The sequence below is a fragment of the Nicotiana tabacum genome, chromosome 8 (genome assembly GCF_000715075.1).
Source record: "Nicotiana tabacum cultivar K326 chromosome 8, ASM71507v2, whole genome shotgun sequence".
In the NCBI taxonomy this organism is placed as follows: domain Eukaryota; kingdom Viridiplantae; phylum Streptophyta; class Magnoliopsida; order Solanales; family Solanaceae; genus Nicotiana; species Nicotiana tabacum.
Window position 1 is genome coordinate 108028673 of NC_134087.1, and position 19133 is coordinate 108047805.

At 34.1% G+C, this 19133-nt stretch overlaps 2 protein-coding genes across 3 annotated transcripts; one reads left to right on the forward strand and one right to left on the reverse strand.

Annotated features, from left to right (window-relative positions):
• The first annotated feature begins 2670 nt into the window (after positions 1–2670).
• On the forward strand, positions 2671–6364 carry LOC107784075 (scarecrow-like protein 14). The gene is made up of 2 exons (XM_075219539.1): positions 2671–2873; positions 3683–6364. The coding sequence occupies exon 2, from the start codon at positions 3704–3706 to the stop codon at positions 5939–5941; it is 2238 nt and encodes a 745-aa protein (XP_075075640.1). The 5' UTR covers positions 2671–2873; positions 3683–3703; the 3' UTR covers positions 5942–6364.
• Positions 6365–14068: 7704 nt separating this feature from the next.
• On the reverse strand, positions 14069–17695 carry LOC107808571 (uncharacterized protein C24B11.05). Of its 2 annotated transcripts, none has more exons than XM_016633102.2 (10): positions 17560–17695; positions 15832–15906; positions 15679–15744; positions 15473–15570; positions 15352–15389; positions 15180–15267; positions 14943–15084; positions 14768–14856; positions 14595–14660; positions 14069–14481 (listed from the first exon to the last, which is right to left on the reverse strand). In XM_016633102.2, exons 2-10 carry the CDS (start codon positions 15890–15892, stop codon positions 14338–14340), a joined length of 792 nt encoding a protein of 263 aa, XP_016488588.1. In that variant the 5' UTR covers positions 15893–15906; positions 17560–17695; the 3' UTR covers positions 14069–14337. The 2 variants fall into 2 exon arrangements, with proteins under 2 accessions (XP_016488588.1, XP_075075639.1); XM_075219538.1 differs by lacking the exon at positions 17560–17695 and adding an exon at positions 17298–17521.
• Between the last annotated feature and the right edge of the window lie 1438 nt (positions 17696–19133).

Consider the following 19133-nt stretch of genomic DNA (forward strand, 5'->3'; position numbering starts at 1 on the left):
ATGTTATTATTCTAATTTTTCTATAAAATTATACCTTGTAATTTTAGAAAGAATAAGTCATCTACAAACTTGACTTATAACGAGTGGTGTCATTAAAGTTGAACTTTGTTATTGGATGAGGTTATATGCACACTTAACTATGTTAAAATGATAGATTACTTTTTAATATTTAAATAGCATTCTCACTTTTTCAACCTCATTCTCTTGTGATTCCATGTAGTTGCTCATATTTTTTATTTTTCTTTATTTTCTTCATTTAACATAATTGTGCTATTATTCTAATTTTGAAACTATACCGCCTACTAATATTAGAAATAATGAGTTATTAATAATTTGGCATATAATGAGTGGTGTCATTAAAGTAGCATCTCATTGTTAAATGAGGTTATAGACTTATGTTTTCCTTTTCTTATGAATTATATTTATTTAAACTATGTTGAAACTTATTTTATGTTATGTTGTAATTTACATAAGAGTATTATTATTTATTTTTTGAATTTTATGTTATAATTTTTGTTTCATTTTATTTGTTTTAGTAGTATTGACTTATTAATTCAAATTGCATGCCATCCATTTTTCAGTTAGAATTAATAGATTATTTTTCGTAAAATATTTGAGTAATGTTATGATATTATATTTATAAATATCAATATTTTTATCAAGCACGTGATGTTCTTACAAAATATGTATTTTTAGTTTTTATAAATAATTAAAGTATTATTAATTTAAAAATATATGTCAATTATTTACAAATATATGATTAGTATTAATATATTTTAATGAAATAGTATGTATCTTAAATGTAAAGTTTAATATCATTTATAAAGGATATATTTGTTAAATCTTAAATTTTAATTTTTTATAATTAACTTTATATTTAAAATTTAATTTAATTGTGTATTTATACTTGTGCAGTTAGTACACTTGTAATTACATTGTAATTATATTATGACAAATAAACAGCTCGTCGTAATTATAATACTGTAATTACTAGAATGTGCAATTACTACCCTAGTAATTATACTAATTCCAATTACCTTTTGGACCTTAAGTGGGAATTGATCCATATTTCTCTTGGTAAATAACTCAACCTTCAACCAAGTGCACTATTCAATCTTCTTGAAGCATGGGTACCAACAGTTAATATTATATCAATTTTAGAAAATATGTACATAAAATATCTAATTTTACGGAGATACCATGGGTTTACGTACCCATAATCTCCCTATAAATTCTCCCCTTCAAATGTATCTGAAATGATTATTTTATGTGCAAGGCCACAATTTAATACTAATTAAAATGTCATTATTCGAACTATAGTTTTAAACGTGCACTGTTGGATTTTACTTATTGCTCTGTTAACCGTGTTAGAAAATGAGATAAGAGTAATAATAAAAGTTGAACAGTTTTTGGTTGAAATGCGCATTAGAATATTCGACTAATTCTATATCATTATTTTCTTACTTTTGTATAATATCTTTCTTGACTAAAAGGGGGAAATATTAAAATAAATTTAGGTTCCAAATTTGACCAATTTGCTTCCTCTCCAAGTATTACTCCTCCACATACAAAATAGGAGGAGAAGAAAAAGGCTGTAATCTTTGGGGACTTGGAAAGCAAGAAAAGTTTTGAGCAGAGACACTATTGTTGCGGATGGGTACTACATCAGTTTTAATCTACTGCATCAAAATTAAATTTTACAACAAAAAAATTATTTAATTTTACCTATTATATTAGAAAGTCATTAAAAATAGTCACTCTTTGCAATTTAAGTAACTACTTTTAAGTATGTTATTTAAAATATATATTCACGGTTTATAATATATTTAAAGATTAGCAAATTTCGTTCAAACAAATCTAGAGTTTAAACTTTAAAGTGCAAATTTCAATACATCGTATCCTAAAGTTCGAAAATTATTTGCAGAAGTTTGAATCTAATGTCTTGAATTTTAAATTAGTAGTTTAGAGATTCAGAACAATTAGTCCTGAATTTCAAATAAACAGCTAAAAATTCAGAACACTAAAAAATGTAGTCCTGAAGTTTGGATGAATTAACTGATTTTTAAATATATTAATTATGAATATATTTTAAATAGCAAGCTTTATTTGGCCCTCAAAGGCTAGGTGGGACTGTGGCTCTGAGCAAAAGGCACCAATGAGCTGCACAGACACAGAGGGTGTTTGGTTAAGCTTATAAGATGGTCAAACTGGCTTATAAGCACTTTTTGGCTTATCTACCCGTTTGGTAAAATTAAAAGTGCTTATAAGTTAAGTTTTTATAAGTCAAAAGCCATAAGTTGGTCTCCTCCAACTTATCAAATTTCAGCTTATAAGCACTTTAAGTTTGACCAAAATATTTACTATTATATCCCTAAAATACTTCTTTTAAAACAAAACTCTTCGTATACTCAGTTCTTCATGTGCATATTATTAATTTCAGCACTTTTATCCAAACACATAACTACTTATTTTTTAAATTAGTTTCAGAACTTAAAAGTATTTTTCAGCACCTAATGCTTATTAGCTATTCTAAATCAGCTAAGCCGAACGGGCACAGAAGATACCCGGTTTGATCATGTTTGACTGGCGCTAGCGGGTAAGAACCAGGACCCGTCAAGCTTTATCTGATCGTTACTTTTTAATATTTCTTGCCTTCTTTTCTTCTCCTTCACAGAAGGTTCCGTAGCCCTTTTTCTCTTGTCTTGGCTTAATAAAGGCGCAGTATTGACTCCTTGGGCTTTTATATTCATATAATATCCTCTTCGCACTTTTTGGCCTTTTCTTTCTCCTCAAAAATAAAAAGTGAGAGAGAGCCTCCCATTTTCACTTCACCGCTCAACTTCTTTGCTGCCATCTCGTCACTTTAGTCTAAGGTACGCACACCAGTAGACTCAAATGGTTGTTAAACTTTTGCTTTTCAAGTCGAGATTTTTGTTCCCCCAACTTCTTCAGTTCTCAATTTCCTCTCGATGTTATTATTCTGTCGAGGCTTATGGAGTTTCTTATCTTCCTTTAGAAACTTTTTTTTAAAAAAAAAAAAAAAAAGAATCTAATCTTATGAAAGAGAACTGAAAATTAATGGTGTTCACATTTTTTTCCAGTTTGGTGTTTTGCGCCTGTCTTCTCTTTCATTTCGTGAAGTTTGTAACTTAGATTTGATCTTCCTTCTTTCAGTTCTTTTTTTAATTATTTATTTTCGTGTTTCGATTTTGAGTCATATTGTTATTCATTGCTTTGATTCATTGGGTGATACGTGTATGTTTGTTTTGATTTTTTGCAATTAATTAATGAGTGTTAGATCAGTATTCATGTTTCCACTCTGCGCTTGTTGAATCAGAGCTTCATTTTAATAGTCTGGAATTACTTTTTTTAATTGGCCCTTTCTTGTTGGGCCTCTTTCAGATGTTAGTGAAAAGTTGATTTTTTTTCATAATTGTAATAATTAGTTTAATGTGACCAATTAAGTTTCTGAAAGTCTTAGGTTTTGTTTCCACCCATTATCTGGTTCTTCTATTTCTTTGGAGTCTTCTATCCATATTAGCCAGTATAAGTTTGCTTCTGATTAAAGAAATAGTTATCACCTTTTCAATATATGCACAGCTTAGTATATTCTCATTGCTTAATTTTGTTTCATCCCTCTTTTCTCCTTGTAATCCTTTCCTCCTTTCTCCTTTATTTGTAGATTGTTTTGTGCACAACTTTTATGGATCCTCGGTTCAATCCGTTGCCTCATCCTGTAAACACTTTCGAGTTCGAAGATCAGATCAATTTGTCTAGCTTTGAGGAATCACTGAATCATCCTCTCAGTTATACGGATAACTATGTAGCTTTTGGTGCCCCATACAATACATCAAGTCCAGACGTTGGTAACTTTGCTCCATCCTCAAATGTGAGCTCGGAAGTGGACTCTCCAGATGATCACGACTCTGATTCGCTGTTCAAGTACCTTAACCAGATACTAATGGAGGAGAATATTGAAGATAAGCCCAGCATGTTCCATGATCCGCTTGCTCTAAAAGCTGCTGAGAAGTCCTTCTATGAAGCCCTTGGCAAGTCGTACCCTCCTTCACCCTATCGTACCTCTGATTATGTTTACCATCAGTTAAAAAGCCCAGACAGCATTTTCTGGAATTCCAGCGAGCATAGTACAAGTAGTAGCAATACTGGTACTAATTCCACCGATCCTCAATGGGTTGTTGATCCTGGAGAATTTAGGTTGCCCGTAGAGGGTCATCCATCGGAATACAACGTCCAACCTTTGGTGCAGAGTAACTCAGAGAGGTCCCGTGGTTCTTTAAACAACTTCAATAATTCAAATGCCCATGTGGACACTTTAGTAAATCCTAATGTATTTACTGATAGTGAGTCCATCTTACAGTTCAGGAGAGGGATGGAGGAAGCTAGTAAATTCCTTCCAAACCTTAGTCAATTTGTCATCGATTTGGATAAATATACATTGCCTCCAAAGATGGAGGAAGTATCCAAAGAGGCTGTCGTCAAGGTAGAGAAGGATGAGAAGAATCACTCACCTAATGGCACGAAAGGAAGAAAGCATCAGTATCCCGAGGACAGTGATCACGAGGACGAAAGGAGCAACAAACAATCAGCAATATATGTGGAGGAGGAGGTTGAGTTATCAGAGATGTTTGATAGGGTTCTGCTTTGTACAGATAAGGGGACAGGATGTGGTGATGTCAAGCGTGAGATGCCATCTGAAGTAAACATGAGTTCAGATCAGAATGGACAAGCACATGGATCAAATGGTGGAAAAACTCGTGCTAAAAAACAAGCGACTAAAAATGAAGCTGTGGATATAAGGACTCTCTTAATTAGCTGTGCACAATCTGTTGCTGCTGACGATCGCAGGACGGCAAATGAACAGCTAAAGCATATCAGGCAGCATTCTTCACCCACAGGTGATGCATACCAGAGGCTGGCCAGTGTATTTGCAGATGGCCTTGAAGCTCGGCTGGCTGGCACTGGCACTCAACAATATGCTGCCCTTGCCCCGAAAAGGATCACAGCTGCTGAGAAATTGAAAGCATACCAGGTTTACCTTTCATCATGCCCGTTCAAGAAAATATCAATATTCTTTGCGAATAAAATGATCTTCCACACAGCATCGAATGCCAGGACATTGCATCTCATAGATTTTGGTATAACATACGGTTTCCAGTGGCCAATACTCATCCAGCTTCTCTCACAGATACCTGGTGGGCCTCCAAAGCTTCGCATTACTGGAATAGACCTTCCCCAACCTGGCTTCAGGCCAGCAGAAAGCTTAGAACAGACGGGGAGCCGCTTGGCAAAATATTGTGAGCGCTTTCATGTTCCATTTGAGTATAATGCGATAGCAACACAGAATTGGGAGAATATTAAAATTGAAGACTTGAAACTTGCAAGTGGCGAGACTGTTGCTGTGAACTGCCTTTTTCGTCTTAAGAACCTATTGGATGAGACAGTGGTTGTGGACAGTCCAAGGGATGCAGTTCTGAGCTTAATTAGAAAGATGAATCCAGATATCTTTGTGCAAGCTGTAGTCAATGGATCTTACAGTGCACCCTTCTTTGTCACTCGCTTCAGGGAGGCCCTCTTCCACTACTCAACTCTCTTTGACATGTTTGATGCTACTTTACCCCGTGATGATCAGCAGAGGTTGCATTTTGAACAAGAATTTTATAGGCGCGAGGCAATGAATGTAATTGCTTGTGAAGGGTCCGAGAGGGTTGAGAGGCCTGAGACATATAAGCAATGGCAGGTCCGCTATATGAGGGCTGGATTCAAGCTACTTCCCTTAAACCAACAACTCATGCAGAAGTTAAGGTGCAAGGTAAAGGGGGGATACCACCGAGATTTTGTGTTTGATGAGGATGGTAATTGGATGTTACAGGGTTGGAAAGGCCGGGTAGTATGTGCTAGCTCGTGTTGGGTGCCAGCATAGAAGTATCTGGAACTTGTTTGTTGTCAAACTGGGAATCCTGAGGTCTCCAGAAAATATCACAGGAGGACTGCATTCATGCATGAGATTGCACTTCTGTATGCAGCTGCTTGGGTGGTGGCACAATTTTCGTTTTAGTTCATAGGATGCTGTTATGTAGCCAAAACCGACGTGTTATCTAGCTATTCTGTACATAATGTTGTTCCTAGAAAGGATTGGTCTTTGCTAATCTTGATTAAGCTTAGTATGGTGAAACACATATGATTTGGCTTGTCTGGTCTCCTTGTGATCGTTCTGTGTACAATTGGCTAACTAGTGGTAGTTGTTATCTATCTACGTTCTCTAAATTAGCCTAATGAGTTGAGTTGTTGTCTATCAGTTCAATTTTATGTATCAAGGAGAATTTTGAAACCCATTATGTTGCAACTTTCTTTCCCTTTCCAGTTCAGTTTTTTGGTTTAACAAAAATGTGTAACAAGTTTCTAGGATAAGTTGCATCTTTTGTCTTGACAAAGATAATCTTGTGGTGACTATGGTAGTTGCATAATTTCTCATATCTTTTCTTTTTTGCCCTTGCTTTTGAAAGGGAAAAAATGTTGACCAAATTAACTTTTAAATTTGTCTTTTACCTTCAATTTTATGAATTTCATGTTGTTAAGCCACTTTTCATTAAGTTGATAGATAAAGCGTAATATTTGAAGCAATTCTCCCTCCTTTTTGTTGTTCTTTCTCATATATTTGGCATTGGTTCTCTCTGGTTTTCCTTATTATCAGCCTGATAATATCAGGTAAATATTCTTATGATAATAGAACTTTTTGGTGAACTGAAAGAAAATAATCTGTTCTACCATTGTTCTATTTAACTAAGGAAAAATCACTAAATTAAATAAACGGAAAAGGGCCTAAAATGCCTTTTTACTATATGAAATAGGACAGACAGTGGCGGAGGCAAGATCTCTACGAAGGGGGTTCAAAAAATAATTTTTGGATCTAGTGGGAATTGAACTCATGACCTTATGTAGATTTTGAACCCCCTTGCCACTAAACTACACTTTTGGATTGTGTTAAAATGGTTCAATACTTAATATATAGAGGTAAAAAACAGATTTTGCCTTGTATATACAGTGTATTTTTTCGGCGAAGAGGGTTCGGGTGAACCCCCTTGCGCCCCCTAAATCCGCCCCTGAGGACAGGCTAGCCCTCCGTTAAAAGTTGGCCTCTATTCTGCCCTTGCCGTCAACAAATGGGCTCATATATGCCCTCCATCACTAACGGAAGACTCATAAAGCCACGTGGAATATATGTGAGAGCAAGTTAGACCTAGTTCGAATTGTACAGGGGCATATATGAGTCAGCTATAATAGCCATTTCTCAAACACTTCACAACTCCATATCAGTTTACTTAGACACTTATTTGACAACATCAAACTAATTATCATAGCAAATAAACTCAGTCATAGATACAACAAATGAACGGCAATGACTTTATTAAATCCTTGTATAAAAACATAAAGCTTCATTACATAATAAAAGACAACAGTTAAGCCACAATAACACTAACATTACAAATCATTTCGCACTGATCCAAAGAACATAACAAGACATCCCAATATCACACACATGAAAATCCACATGTTCTTCCGAAATTTAGCATCAAGCACAGCTGAGTACTCTAAATCAGTCACTTTCTTCATTAGAACATTTCTTTCCAATTCCAAGGCTTCTATTCCTCCATGATCGACGAGCATCATAACATTCTCAAGATCAAATTTTCCTTTGGAGAGCATTTCTTTCACGAATTAGAGCTTCCTTTCCTTCTTTAAACTGCATATGAGATTTGAAACTCTAGGAGGAAGCTCTTCATCTTGCCATTCCCAATAGGAATATTTTTCATCCTAAAAACCAAAAATAAATAAAACAATTTACAAGCAAATCGGAATAATTAAAAGAACCCATCAAAAAATTTACTTACCTCATGCTTCGGGCACTTGAAAAACCTTCTCCTAGCATTTAAAGATGCCCATGCCATGAAATAATTGGCAGTAAGTCCGTAATGACACCTCCTATTCGACCCATTTGAGCTACTATAACATTCCGACATTGTCTTTTGTTATGACTCGACCCCTTTGAGTTAATAGGATTTAATGAAGCCATTGCCGTTCATTTGAATGTTTGTGTCTATGACTTAGTTTATTTGCTGTGATAATTAGTTTGGTATTGTCAAATAGGTGTCTAAGTAAACTGATATGGAGTTGTGAAGTGTTTGAGAAATGACTATTATAACTGACTCATATATGCCCCTGTACAATTCGAACTAGGTCTAACTTGCCCTCACATATATTCCACGTGGCTTTATGAGTCTTCCTTTAGTGATGGAGGATATATACGAGCCCATTTGTTGACGGCAAGGACAAAATAGAGACCAACTTTTAACGAAGACCTAGCCTGTCCAATTTCATATAGTAAAGGGGCATTTTAGGCCCTTTTCCGTTAAATAAATCCGAACCTACTAGAAAAACTAAAGAAGACATCTCAAAGACATGTTACCACATGCTTAAAAGATAAAAAATTAAAAAAAGAAAGATAATGTCAGTAGAAAAGATATCATTAATTATGAGACAAGTTTTATCCGATATTTGTCCTGCGCTATCTTTAAGAAAATAGGAATCTTGATTTCATTTAAACTGTATTTTAACCTTTTATTTAATTCTTTTTATTAAGAGCATAAATAAGGATAGGAGGTACAAGCTTGATTCGTTTTCTTGTGCCAAGCAAGTGCAAATATTTATGGTAGTTACTGGTTAGATTTGAATCCAGAATATTTATCTACTCTCATACCTTGCTCATGGAATTGTGTAAACCATTACATTTAAAAGTTTAACTACTAAAGCGAAAACACTTTTTTTATATTCACAACTAAAATGATAAACTATTAAATGGTTTCAATATCTTAATTCAAAATCACTAATAACACTATTTGGAATTATAAAGCCTCAAATAGAAATCAGAAGATTTAGCTGTTAACGAGCCTGGTCCATAAAATGATTATTACTTACTTGTACAGTTTAATTTGTCAATTTAGTTTGGACTAAACTTCATTGAGATCTGTGATTTGACGTTTGGTTTGGAATACATATTTGCCTTTTGGTTTAATATTTGACTTATTACAGTATAATGTCTTCTTACATCGTATGCCGCCTTTTTGTTTTGCGTTTGTCATTTTCTCGACGCTTTTACTATATTAGACGGTCCAATTGATAAAGCAATTTTAAGTGATTACATCCCAAAAATAGATGTCCATAATTGTATAGCCCAGCTGATCCATCAAGATCTAAGTTTAATTGCGTCTTTGTCATCTGTATCTGAGGGAAATTTCCTTGAGTAAGGGTAACAAAAAATTTCAATAGAAACAGCAAACAGTCATCTAATTATTATTTAAGATGAGAAAAATGAAAAAGGAATCACTAATAAATTTAGTTTTTTTTAGTATTTGGTCACTTTGAATAGTTAATTTTCTTTTTCAAAGTAAATATGCTTCACCAATATCAAAGTGACAGGTGTAACAAGTGGCGTTGTGTTTTGAAGATATTATCGTTCAAATTGGGATTTCTTGATTGATGAACCGTTCCTTAGCACATTTGTCATTCAAAAGAATTTAAGTTGGATGAAACCGTTTAAATATAAATTTCGTTAGTTATAGCGTGTTACTTTTTCATGCTGCAACATTTACTGCAGTTTTTTAATTAATCTATATTATATTAAAAGCATGAAGCTTAGTCAAAAGTTAAATTATTAAAATACTCCTTTAATTAACTTAAATACCCTATTAATTAAAATTTAAAAATAATTAACGGCAAATAACCTTAGTACCCCTCGTGAAGGATCACAAGCCACAATTATTAGATGCATAACCCCTTTTAAATGCAAGTTAAAAAGTTTATATCCATAATATCATCAAGCTTCTGTAATCATATTTCTAGAGGGATGCTTTCTTCGTTTGTGTCTATTGATGTACACAAGTGAACATATTGAGCAAGCATAGCGATAATTTTTTTAGAACTAAAATTTCATGTCTAGCACTTCTTCTTCATCTTGTTTCCAATATAAAGGTAACAAGTCAAACGACATGGCAATTGTATGTCTCTAACAATATTGATTTTTATCTTTCCATAGATTTCTATTCACATCTTTCTACTTTTTGTTTTTTAAAAAATTTATAAATCAGACAGTTCAAAAGAATTAATTACAAAATATAAATTAAGCGGCAAAATAAGTTATTCGCCTTTTAATTATGATGCAATAGAAAGTATTAATATATGGTCAAGGTGAGCAGTGATTCAATAAGAAATATTATGCTGGAGTCGATTGGAAAGAATTAAAATTTATGTGAATAAATAATTAACATAAACAACTTATGTGTTGTATCTATAATTAACCCCAAACCCCATTGTACTTACCGCTATAGAAAAAACATATTTACATGCTTACTACACAGTTGTGTTTAGTGTGGTAGAACCCAATTACGGCAATGAATATGAGGAGAATATCCTTCACTCGAAAAGAATTTCATATTTGTACTTCTTTGGTCGCATTATAATTGTAAATTTTATTCTTGTATCTCTAATTTTTCTAAAGTTAACAAAGAACTTTATCGGGCGTCATAACTCTTTATTTGTATCTTTGTTGTGTATAAAAATGCTTTAAGTTTCTTCCTATTTGTAACGACTAATTTCCCTTCTAATGACAACTATGTAAAGTTTAGGTACAAAATATGATTTGATCGCATCACACCTAATACTTTCGTCTAGGCTACGTTTTGGGGTATGTTGCATTCTAATCAGGTTTTGATTGCTCTAAATTCTACTTCTACTTTCTTTAATTTTTTATAACTTAGCCAAATATTTTAGTACGTAGTATTAATGTAATTTTGAAAATTTTGTATTATATATTGATAAGCACAATGTGCATGCCGGAGATGTTGAGTATTCATATTTTTCTTGTTGAGATAAACATATGCAGCTAATTACTATAAAGACATCTTCAAATACATGCCTTATTTATTGTACTCTCAAAATAAAGATATAACAATAAAGTCCATTGTATAGATATGTTTGTGCATATGTTACTTTATTTTTCAAAAAATATTTATATTTTCTTTTATATTGAAAAAAATAGAATGTGGAATGGTATTATAAAGGGTGAAATTGCATGACTCAAATAATAAAAGATGTATCATTTGAAATAATAAGATAGAAGAAGCGGAATTTAAATTGGTTACTTAAGACTTTAATACAAAAATGGAGATATATTTATTGCCATAACTTATGGATTGAATTTTTTTGTTTTATTACATTTTTAGCAGTATTAGGTCGTATTATTGAAGGGGAGCCTTAGCGTAACTGATAAAGTTGTTGCTTGTGATCAGAAGGTCACGAGTTCGAGCCGCGAAAATAGCCTCTTGCAGAAAGGTAAAGTAAGGTTGCGTACAATAGACCCTTGTGGTCCGGCCCTTCCCCGGATCCCGCGCATAGCAAGAGCTTAGTGCACCAGGCTGCCACATTAAGCCTTACTATTAATTGAACAATATTTTTCTAGGTGATTTTAATACATTACTTACAATTAATCATCGTCACATAGTTAATAATAAGTTGTAAAAAGTTCCTAAATGCATCTTTTATGTTAAGAAGTTTCATTGTGAGCTTCCAGTATATATTTTATTTCGCGAAGGAATGTATCAAATTAAACCCGTGTAATTGACAGAGTCAGAAGAAGATATATAATTTCACAAAAATATCCGAGCATTTAATAATATCTTTGGTTTAATTTTACATCTTTCAAAGTTTAAGCATGACAATGAATGAATTTTCAAGGAAAGAAATTTACACATTTAAGGATAAAAACAAATAAATCACGATCTTTTAGAAATTAATCCCAAGTGATAACAATTCATGTTTTCTTAGTCGTACTTTTTTTAATGCAACCTATATAAGTTGTGGAATAAGATATCTAAACTTCAAGAAGGAAACTTATAAGAGAAAGTCGTGGATAAAATCTTACAAATAATCGATGAAACTTCGAATGCTTAATTCTTTTGCTAGCTAAAGCTATAACGTTCGGCATTTTGAAATTTAAAAATTAAAATAAAATCAAATTAAGTAAAAAAAAAATAATATGTACCTAATTAAATTTTCATGCATCTTCGTAAGTTAAGATGATTTTCTTGAGCTCGATAAAGAAATAAGTCATCATACCAGAATACACATTGATAATTCACCAAAACTTGCATGCCCCTTATTCTAGGTGCACAATTTTTTTAGAAGATTTGGGGTCGGTCGCCTAAGTTCATGCAGATAACGTGGACTATACCACACAAAATTTTGGGAATCGTCCTAAATTCTTATTTTTTTTAAATTATTACGAAATTGTATATTACTTGACTCGGCATACACGTGCAACGCACGTGCTGAGAAACTAATTTATTAAAACACAGTAGTCTTTGTTCATCGATGTGCAAAAGATTACAATTTGAGTTTGGCATTTTAACTTTGTACATAGTGGTAGCAAATGATAATTGTGCTAAACAAACAAAAGCCTGCAACATTTATCTAAGTAGGCGTTTGGTTTGAAAAATGCTATACTAGTACTTATTTGATAAACGATGTTTAAGAGAGGGAAGAAGCAGCTAGTGGAAGAAGCTGAGTGGTAAGATACGTTAACCAGTTCTGCTTAAAAAGAAATTTTAAAAATATTTAAGATAATAAGTAAGATCAGGTTATTCTCAAGTCACTGACTTTGGATCTTAAACTTGTCTATGTTTCAGGTGTACATTACAGCATGCCCATTCAAGAAGATGTCTAACAAGCCAATTAATTGCGATGCTAACAAAGGAAACACATTATTGATTTTGGTATCCTTTATGGTTTTCAATGGCCATGTTTTATTCAGGGGATTTTCCTTAGGCCATCAGGACCTCCGAAACTTGACATTAAAACGGCAGCCCTGTACACTAAGTTGTCGCTATGCGCAGGGTCTGAGAAAAGGCCAGACCACAAGGGTCTATTGTACGCATCCTTACCCTGACATTACAGGAATAGATCTGGCTTCAGACCAGATGAGAGAGTTGAGGAGACAGGGCATCGACTAGCAAATTATTGCAAGGCATTTAATGTGCCTTTTGAGTATATATAATGATGATATGGCTAAGAGACGGGATTCTATCAAGCTGGAGGATCTCAAGATAAATAGGGATGAGAAGCTTGTAGTTATACAGGCTTATAAATGTTTCTGATGAATTAGCGTACAAGGGATGATTGGTTAAGCAAATGAAGCCTCATGTTTTCCTTCATGGAATTGTTGACGCCTTGCGCTATTCCAGTTTGACATGAGGGAGGCAACGTGCAAAATCAAGAGAGATTGCTGTATGAGAAGGTACTTTTGGGAAGTAAATTATGAACATTGTAGGTACTGCAACAGTTGAGAGGCCAGAACCATATAAACAGTGGCAGTTTAAGAAACCAGAGAGCTGGCTTTAGGCATTAAACCAGGACATAATAAAACACGTGAGGGCCAAGGTAAAAAGGCCATACCGCAAGGACTTTGTGGTGGATGAAGGTGGCAACTGAATGCTGCAGGGATGGAAAGGCCGAGTTATATATGCTCTCTCTTATTGGAAACCTGTTTTCTGAGAAGCATTTTATAGCTAGAATTGCAATTGATGTGACACTAGCGATCGATTATTAACAGTGACTAGTCATCGAAATCAAAGTCTTTCTTGGAATGCAATTTCCGGCTCTTGGTTGACTTGGTATAAGATCATCTCTACTACATCTATTCTTTATTCTTCTATGGCAGTAACGTTTAAATGCCTTTTCTTTCCCTTCCTTTTTCTACTTTAAGGAGCTAGCTACTCTTGTTTAACTAGTAATGATGCTATCACGGTTGCCATGCTATAGGTACAGATAAAATATACCTGTGGGCTCAATCTGCATACTGATGGTATGGAGATTCATGAGAAACTTTTATGCAGTTAACTTTTCCCATACATCATATTTATGGTGCCTCTACACAAGAAAACAATTCACAAGAAAAGAAGAGTGGAGCTCGACAATGAAGATGAAAGGTGATTGGATTGATAACCAAATACATTCTATTCAACGCGTTTCAACAGCCATCATCAACTTTACATGCCAAAACATACTTTTAGGGAGAAGCTTTTACAGTCACATTAAGGATTTCACATCCACTAAGCAATAATAATACAGTTAGGGGATGAAATCAATGAAACTACTGTTATTCACGCTAACAAGCAAATGAGGAAACTAGAGAAGTAAAATAGCAAAAGAAATTAAATAAATACTAGCACTAGTATTTGGTTGTCTTTATTGTGAGATTACACACAGCTAAACTCTCACTTCAATTGCAGTCTTTTCTGAGATGCGAACATCTGGTTTAACATCTTCCCATAACTCAGGTAATGCTTCCTTCATGTTATGAATGCTCTCTAGCGCATAATCTATAGCTTTTGTTTTATGTGAGGCTCCCACCTATACCAAATAAGTGAAATTCATAAGCATAAAGTAACAACTAACAAGGAAGAAGATTAATTTTTTTTTCCTTCTTTTTTTTTTTGGCTCCCAAAATAAGTAATTTTACTTACCCAAACTGTATGAAGGCCCATGAGCTTAGCAGTCTGAAGGTTACGGACCGAGTCATCAAAGAACAGCTGAGGAAAGCAGAAAGATAAAAGTATTAGGTTAGAATTCATGTAAACCAGTAAAAGATTGAAATTCAGACTCAACCACCAGAGTGAAAGAGAGGCTAATAACATACCGTCTTCTGAGGGTTAATATTGGCTATTTTAAAGGCTTGTTCATAGGCTTCTTCGAAGGGTTTGCAAACAACCAGAGTCCTAGCAGATTCTGGAAGGAGAAGCAGTATCTATATTAGTCATAATATTACAACTGTTTCAAGAGGAATGGCATTAGATTTTTGCCTAAAAACTCACCGGCATTGATATTGTCTTGTGCAACACTGCTGTCGCGAGTAGGATTCACAGTCTCAAAGCATATGATATCATCAAAGCAGTCCTCTAATCCCAGCCTGCTTAGAACTTTTGCTACATGGGCTTCATTCGCATTTGAAAATATCTGTTTCAATCACAACAACTATGAACATTACATCAACATCGTCAACAGTCACTAAGGTATTTGTTTGTAGTTCTATGTAACAATGTGTAACTTACAACTTTCCGAACAGGCAAGCTATGCAAAAGATTCCTCAAAACATGGTCAGTCTTCAAAAGTTCATAAGGTAATCTCCCATGTACAAAACTGTCAAAGAAGATCGGATTAGGTAATTGTCATTTGAAAACAATATAAGGAGATGTGCAAGGAAACATAGAGAAGAAGGGGTACCTATGGTAGTCATCATAGTCAAAGTCATAACCAATGGCCTGCAAAGAATGAATGCAAAGCTTAGAATATGGACAGCTAAAACTAACTGTGAATAGTTAATTCAAACAAGTGATAATCTTACCCTGAGACCAGCCATGGTTGTTCCATATTCCTTATATAAGCTTACACACATTTCTGGAACTTTAGCCTCATCTATGCCAAGCTTTTCAACCATATAATCTAAACGATGCAACCAATAGAAGATTATTGATTATTTAATCCAACAAACAATTATCAAAGAAGCAATTATGCAGGGAAGTATCAAACTAAAGAAAAGTACTAAATTACCAATGATATTCTTTGTGCATTGTGCTGAAATTCCGGATCTCAGTGGATAAAGTGTATCATCAACATCTGCACATTGAGGTAGAAGCAACTTTAGGAATGGCTACACATGGCAATCTCTTTTGTAAAGAGAACAGGTTACAAATAAAGCCTTACCAAAGAGAAGGCATTCATATTTTGGCTCTGAAACTAGCTGGTAGCTGTCTTCATGCTCCATTTTGTTCCAAGGATCTTAAACAATATCAAAATTAGTATTTGGCTCAGAAATTAAATATATAATGGTTAAGTGTGATAGAGATTCTCCTAAAACACAGATAATAAGGCTAGTAAGAGAGCGGATAAAGCTTAATTAAAATTTGAAACTCGTGGCATATAATACTGATAATCAGTGTTATGTCCCCAACAATAGAAAGAAGGAAATAGAGTAGATGTTCTAGTGCTTCTATAATAGGAATCCTCTTCCAAAGAATGAAGGGGAGGAATATAGCAGAAAACATATTTGGAAATGCTTCTAAGGTAATTGATTCACTGTTATCATATGCAGATCAACACAAGGGAGACCAAAATGTCCATATAATACCTATGTTACGTGGACTCTCCAAAATGTTACCGCACCCGTGTCGAATCCTTCAAAATGTAGTACTTTTGGAGGATCTGACACGCACCACCGGGGCGGAGCTAGTGTACTTTTTACAGGTTCGGTAAAACCCATTAACTTTCGCTTAGATCATGTATCGTATAAGGAAATTCATTAAATATTCACTGTGAACCCAGTAACTAAAACGAGCTATGGGTTCAGGGCAAATTCAGAACACATAAACTTCAAATTTTGGCTCTGTCTTTGCACACCCGGCGTCATTTTTAGAGAGTCCGAGCAACATAGGATAATACAGGGGGAGAAGACCTAAAATATGCAAACATGGCTTTTCGAGTTTCGAAGCAAATTACTAATAGAAAAACATAAAACTGCTTAGCAGCTAAGAAATAAAATCTAATCAATATCCCTTCCAATAAACTTGGAAAGATACAGAGATTAGCAGGGAAAGAAAAATTGATAAGTAAAACAAGAATGTATTCTCTGAGTAGTTCACCAGAAACCTGAATGAACCTGGACTTCATCTGTTGATCAAAATTCATTCTTGATCTTTGAGAAATAAGAGAAACCATATACGATGAAACAAAGCACCATGGTTGTAAACAGTATACTAGTCTTTAACCGACTATGTCCACAATATCGGTATAGTCCTAAAAGAGTATATTCATCATTAACTGACTCTTGCTAAGAAAGCATGCAGAAATAGATCGATTAAGAAGACGATCAGATTGAACCTTTTCCACACAATGATTCAAAGGGACAAGACATTCAATCGAAACAACCTTAAATTGGGGAAGATCAAAACAGAAAAGAAAGAAAAAAGACAAACTTGACGAGCATACTCCTAAAACTGCAACGAAATCTGAAACATATGAATACCCATTTGGTGAGAGTAGAAATGGCTATCTTTACATACACGATTATCACTAAACCAAAGTTAATCAATAGACATTCTCATCTCAACTTATCATGCAATGTAACCATAATAAATTAGTATGATTTGGTGTAAGTGCGGGCAAGTTTTTACCCAAAAACATTATTGGATCATCAGTGAAACTCACGACTACAAACAAGGGGAAAAAATGAAATGGAAAAAAGATATTTGCAGTACAAAAAAGAGAACGCCTAAAACTGCAACAAAATCTGAATAAGGTAAAACTCATTAGGAGAAACTTGAAAGAGAACAAAGAGCATACAACATCGTTAACGAAACTTGCAAGTACAAACAAGAGAAAAATCATAATCTGGAAAGTACAAACACTTAAAACTGCAACAAATTCTGAAATTACCAGATCTCTGGGAGAATGTGGAAACTATTGGGAGAAGTTTTTTTTTTTTTTCAATATATAAGAAAAGAAAGAAGGGACAACGAAAAAATGCAACTATTGGAGGCTATTTATAGTAGAAACTTGAAATGAAGGGAACAGCGGATTGTTAAAGACACTGAGCGGTTCTTTTACTTGTTCATAAAGTAGCTAGGAAGATGGGCCGAAAGGGATGTGACAAGTCTTGGGTCCTACGTCTCCAATTCTGACCAATTGTTTTCCAAATGGATCTTTTTCTCGAACCACATGCCCCAATTTGACAGGAATTGCACTGCACTCTACTATGTACAGTAACGTATTACTCCCTTCGTTTCGTTTTATGTGCATTTAATTTAATTATAAAAATGGGATCTAAAATGAAGTTGTATATAACAAAGTATAATCTTTCAACTTACACATACTACTAAATATATCATTTCTATAAGGAAGTTTCATAAAAAAAAAATGAGAATATTATAATTAAAATTTACCAAGTTCTCTTTTGAAACAAAGGAAGTGCTTGAAAGTTGACAGTTTTACCACTAGACATTCTCTACTTCTTCATATACATATTTGTACTTTCTCATTAATTATCTGAAAAAATTAGACCGTGTAATTCCTAATTAAATGTATGAAAAGTTTATGTTAGAAGAAAATTTTCTTCGACTCCTTAAAAAATTGAGTCTTATAAAATGGAACATATATAGTATCATTTACAATAACTTTTAAATGTTAGAATTTGGACTTACGTTAATTGGTTATAGCTTGAAAGGATAGTGACGTGGCCCAAGTGGTGGATAAATAAAAGGCCTAATATTAAATATTGTGTGTGTGGATAAGTGAGGCCAATAACTATTGGCCTGTGATGGGTAGACACTCTTTATAAATAGAGGTCAACCCCCCTTTCCCTAGCTATTAGAAAACCCTAGCGTATTCTGCCTCTTGAATACGTGGTAACGGTAGACGTCCCATCAGCCAAGTTCTCCCGGCTGTGAGAGCGCGTAGCTAGTGGATTGTGGAAGTTAGTCTCAGGCTTAATCGTCGTTTGTTGTCGCTGCTGAATACATGGAGTTTAACGGTACACTTCCTTGGACTCTAACCCAAGATTATGTTTATGCTTGTGTTTTAATCTCTTCTATGAGTGTGGATTAATAATCTTACAGTTGGTATCAGAGCCACCATAGTTAGAGATTAAGATCGGTAGTAATCTTGAGTAAATAAACAAAAGAATCGTTATATGAAACTACCGCTTAATATTCGATATGGCGGTGAGAAACTCGATTTAGGGTTCGACATCTACAATTGATGACACTGTTGGCAATGGAACTACTCGGTCATTGTATTGCCTTTAATAATTAATGGAGGCAGCAATATAGTGGTTTCGAACACTACTGGTTTTACAAAAGGGGTAAGGAAGGAAATTTAGTCGCCAATTAATTTACCACATAATAGCAGCGCATGGTGATGAGTTTCATCATTTTAATAAAAGCAATATTTTGACCTACGTTTTGAGATGAACTTGATTCTGTCTTTTAGTATATGTAGTTGATATTTCAGTT